Source organism: Cyprinodon variegatus, unplaced genomic scaffold, assembly GCF_000732505.1.
Source record: "Cyprinodon variegatus isolate N-32 unplaced genomic scaffold, C_variegatus-1.0 Scaffold123, whole genome shotgun sequence".
NCBI classification, from domain to species: Eukaryota; Metazoa; Chordata; class Actinopteri; order Cyprinodontiformes; family Cyprinodontidae; genus Cyprinodon; species Cyprinodon variegatus.
The window spans coordinates 773,387-778,303 of NW_015150576.1; the positions used below are offsets into that span (position 1 = coordinate 773,387).

Below are 4,917 nucleotides of genomic sequence, written 5' to 3' on the forward strand. Positions count from 1 at the left end.
TTTTGTTTGTTTTTGCAATAGAAAAATGTGTCACTAATGTTGTAAATGAGGAGCAAATCAAACCAGAATTATTAGTAAACCTTGCAGGTACTTGGCTCCCCAAGAAAGACTAAAAAGAGTGTTCACATCAGGAAAGTCCACTGGTCTTCTTTTTGGTCTGGACCAAAGGCAGTTGGCATTTTATTTTTGTTTTCTGCTGGTTTGCTTTCGCATTGCACTTTTTGTAAGCGAACTGTAGCTTGTTAAGAAAGCTACATGTGTAATGAACATTGCTCCCCTTGGAGATAAATGATTAGGAGCACCGAGGGTGGATCAGCTATGGCTGCCATATACTGACAAAGACTACAGACCTGGAAGGCTCATTATATCCTAAAAGTTGTATGTTTACTGTATTTGGGTCAGATTAAAGCCGGTTCATATTTACACCAAAAATTAAACAAATCAGAGTCAATTTGGAAGATGAGCAAAGCCAAATAAAAAAAAAAATGTTCTGTACATTTGTTTCAACCAGTGTGTATCACCAGGCTGTGTTAAGTGTATTAGCACCTCCACAAAAGGTCTGGACAAGAGGAATGACATTCAATTTTCACCGCAAAATTATTACATGAATTGTTGACAACTGCACCAGTTGAAAAACAAAAAAAGATGCCTCTTGACAAATTAGAAAGTTCTCAAAAAGGAATCGGCTTCAACAATTCACCTTCAAAAAAGCAACAAGCATTAATTCATGACATAGTGACGTAATACTCAAGGGCACATGATAATATTTTTTGAGTCTTCATTTCAGGTTATTAAAATCATAATGAGTTACAGCCTGTATCCTAAACAAAATCTTCACCCAAAATGATCAATTTTTTTTAACAGTTTTGTTCTTTCACAGTTTTCCCTCCACCTAGCTTTCTAGCAGTATCTCTATGAAATATATTATATTTTGAGTCTAAAAGAAAAATTATGTTTATGTAGAAATGTCAGCTTACTGAACAGTATATCATTATAATTTACAGCATATAATGATTATTTGATCCTGCCACCTCTTGCATGAATTATCACATCAATATGGCACAGCATCCAATTAATCTGCCTGTGGCACTGTTGAGATGTTGAGGAGGTTCAAGTTTTCTTGGTTCAATATTTCCCCATTTCCTCTTAGCAGTAACTCATGATGCTCTAATGATTGTGGGTCTGGTTAGTTAGCTGGGCAGTCAAGCATATTTAACCAAACAGGGGCGCTTTTGGAAAAGTGGGTAAATGCCGAGTTTTTTTTATTTGAAATTAAACAAGTAAAATTATGCTCACTTTTTCCTTCCACCCAACTTTCCATTATTATTATCTGATAATACTTGTCTATTCTAAGTTACTTTCTTTGCAGATTATTGAAATAATTTCAGTACAATTATCAGCTGTCTTTAAAATTATTTCTGTATTAAAATTGTGTTATTTAGCTCTTATGTAATGTCCTACATATCAGAGAAACCCCGTGATGAGTTTATATGTGTGGTAATTCATAATCTTCAAAATCCACAGAAAGAAATTAAAGCAAAACTTTTGCTTTGGTTTTTAAGAATTTAATAAATGAGTTTCAGAATTGTGATCTGATTGTCAAACATTAGAATGCATCAGGAAGGGAAAAATGTTGCAGCCGTTTTTTAGCCAGCTGACTGGCAGTTTGCAGCAACACTTGGGAGTGGGGACGCCAGGGAGTATTTAAACTGTACGTTTGAAAAGTTACAATTTTAAAACTTTTTAAATCTATGGTTAATTAGTAGCTTTAGTATAAGAAAAGGCAAAATTATTTGTGGAGTAAACAAGCATAATTTTTATGTCCTCCTCTACATGCAAGCTTTAGACAATGTCACAGATTTATAACAAATACGAACAATGGAAGGTATTTTTGCAGCCATTTATTTCCTAAAAGTGCAAAAGTATAAAAAAAACAACTCAGTATATACATACATTTAAAAATAGTGACTGTACAATATTTATAAACAAATTATCCCTGCAAGAGAACAAGAGAAATGTTGAAACCAGTGTTAAGATTAAAATATTTCATGGCTTTTAAACAGTTTTTTTTATGCAAATACAGTACAAAATTCTAGGAGCTTCATTGTGCCAGGAGTAAAAAATAAAAAATACAATATTTCTATTTATTTTTTCTGTAAAGTTCTAAGATCAGGTTGTGTGTCCTTTGCAGCAAGAGAAGGTTAGGAGCTGTTGTAGCTGCAGTAATACACGGCCGTGCTGGCGTCTGATAGCACAGAGGAAATGAGGCTCTCGGGTCCCTGCATGCCGGTCTCATGCGGCCCGTACGGCATGCCCGTCATGTCCGTGCGGGCCGCTGAAGAGCTCAGGTACTGCTCAAACTCACTGCGGTCTACCTCAGCCAGCAGGTCCGAGTGGTGCATCTGATCCATGCTGTCCGCTGAATGAGAGTGGGAATCAGGGGGTGGGGAGAGCTGTCCTGCCCCGCCAGGGTGCCTTTTAGGCTGACTGGGGCTGCAGTGCTGGGTGTAGTACATGGCCAAAGGGTTTGGGCAGCTCATGTAGGCGGGAGGGGGCTGCTCTGAAGCTGAGCCTGGGTGGCGGTGCAGGATGGCTGGGCTGCTCTGGTGGCTGGAGAGGGGTTCATGAGGTTGAAAGTCAGCCACCTGAGAGTGGTAAGGGTATGCCGGCATCATGTGACAATCCTCCTGAGAATGTTGGGGGAAGAACATGGAGTCTGACTCTACGGCGTCCAGAGGTGACGTATCAGGCGTGGGGAGGCTGTAAGGTTCGTAAGAGGGGCCCCCAAGCACCTGAGTGTCCCTGTAGTGGCTCAGGGGCTGCGGAGGAACCTGGAAGCCATGCTCATGGTAACCCAGGCCAAGGGTATCCATGCATACCCTGCCGTCCCTGGGCATCGATTGGGCCTGGTGATCAGGCACACCGTGGACCAGAAATCCTGAGTCCAGCCTCTTGATCCTCTTTACCTGCTTCCGTCGTCTGGGCCTGTACTTGTAGTTGGGATGGTCCTGCATGTGCTGGACCCGCAGCCGCTCAGCCTCCTCCACAAAGGGCTGCTTTTCTGTAATAGGAAGAGCTTTCCAGGATTTCCCTGCAGGTCAAGAGGAGAAGAACGCATCACTGATATGTCAGCAGATAAATTACATGGCTCTGCTGATGCACATAAAAATAGCCTGTTGCCATTTTAGGGGGAATAGGGATGGGATTTTGAGCTTATACCTGTGTCTTAAATGACACAAAAATTTAAAAACACATCAGTGACATTTCAAAATACAACACCCACACAGTCTTATAGTTTAGTTTGTTAACGATAAGAGAGCGTGTTTCCAACAAGTCTCATAATATATTTCACAATATTCTATTTATTCTAACATTCTTTATTAATTTCCCTGTATTATTTTAGTAGATCTATGACCAAATGACATTTCTTTAATGCTAAGGCTTTAAATTTATCAGGATCTTTTTTCGTAAAGTCTATTTAGAAGAGTTTTGAAAATAAATATTTCATTAAAAACAAGCAATAGTGGGATTTTATTTTTATTCAGACCTCGTACCCTGGAACATTTTAACCTTTTATAAGATCTATAGCTCAAAGAGATGGAACTGAACCAAAAAAACAACTTAGATTGAGCTTTTTTTTGCTGTACCCTCTACAAGGTTATAGGACCCTCTACCCCCCCATACACACACACCCAACCCCACTAAGTAAACCGACTTAAATTAGTTTAGAGTGATCAAATTATGTGATTTTGTTTAATTCAATAAAACAAAAATTTATAATATATGTTTTAAGTTTCCAAAGTTTGATATTAGAGGAAATGTAAAGTCTAAATAATTTGTCACTAATAAGGTTTTATTTAAATAGATAAATAAATTGCACTAACCTAACATTTTGCTGAGCTCCGCGTTGTGCAGGTCCGGGTTCTGCTGCGCCAGCCTCTTGCGCTCATCCTTGGCCCAGACCATGAAGGCGTTCATCGGCCGCCGGATCCGCGGCTCGCTCTTACCGCGTCCCTGACCGCCGGAGCCTCCGCCGGACGCGCACGTTTCATTTTTCACCTTGCTGTCCCCGAGAGGACTGAGCGGGTCGGCCCACTGGCAGTGTCCCATTCCAGGCATCATGACTGACATCGCGCACCTTGCCTGGGTCTGATCGTCACTGGCGTAACCCGCATCGGGACTACTCATTTCTGTCCAAACTGGTTCTGGAGGGTTTTTGGAGAGGCGCCCGGACAGCGCGCACGGCAAAGATACACCAACGAGATCAAACTGGGGAAAAAAATGATTACAAAAAATAAAGGCTTTGACCCTCTGAGAGTAAAGTTGGAAAGGAAAAAGTCAAATCCAGATGCAGCAAGAAGTGATAAGTTGGAGAGAAGTCAGCAGTGAAAATGAACCGTGGTGCGCTATAACCCCACAGGCAGCCAATCACCAGGAGGAGGGAGGGCCCACTACTGCAAAGGTGTAAAAAAATCTCATCAGCCCGCCTCCTACCCTTTTTGGAGCTGCAAAGCTCAGTGAAGGAACAGGCTGCCAGATTTTAAATCAAATAGAAGTATCCATTATTACCCAACAGGGTGGATATTGAGATGTATCCATGACTTGTACTCAGCAAGTCTTTAGGACTTAATTAGGAATCAAACACAAGATGATCCACTTTTGCATCAAACTGAGGGGAAACTCCCCCCCTATAAAGACACTTTTCCAGTTTAAATATGCAAGACACATTAAGAAACCAACTGAGCTAATTAGCAGTCTGTGTATTGGCATGTTAACCACATTAGAGGCTTGAATCAATTGACCCAGAGGAATAAGACAGCTCTGTAGCTGCATTATACCAATGGTAAACCCTATCCCTATAAAATAAGTGGAAACTTTTACTTTAACACCTTTAAGCCTTAGATTGTAGCTGTCCTG

At 40.8% G+C, this 4,917-nt stretch overlaps 1 protein-coding gene across 1 annotated transcript; it reads right to left on the reverse strand.

Moving 5' to 3' along the window:
- Positions 1-1,924: 1,924 nt before the first annotated feature.
- sox17 (SRY-box 17) lies at positions 1,925-4,355 on the reverse strand. Its single transcript, XM_015375671.1, has 2 exons — positions 3,885-4,355; positions 1,925-3,091 (listed from the first exon to the last, which is right to left on the reverse strand). Exons 1-2 carry the CDS (start codon positions 4,186-4,188, stop codon positions 2,202-2,204), a joined length of 1,194 nt encoding a protein of 397 aa, XP_015231157.1. The 5' UTR covers positions 4,189-4,355; the 3' UTR covers positions 1,925-2,201.
- Positions 4,356-4,917: the final 562 nt, after the last annotated feature.

Coding starts and splice junctions, on each gene's coding strand:
- sox17 (XM_015375671.1), bottom strand. CDS start 4,188: ATGAGTAGTCCCGATGCGGGTTACGCCAGTGACGATCAGACCCAGGCA. Junction 3,092..3,884: donor GGAGCTCAGCAAAATGTTAG/GTTAGTGCAATT, acceptor CTTGACCTGCAG/GGAAATCCTGGAAAGCTCTT.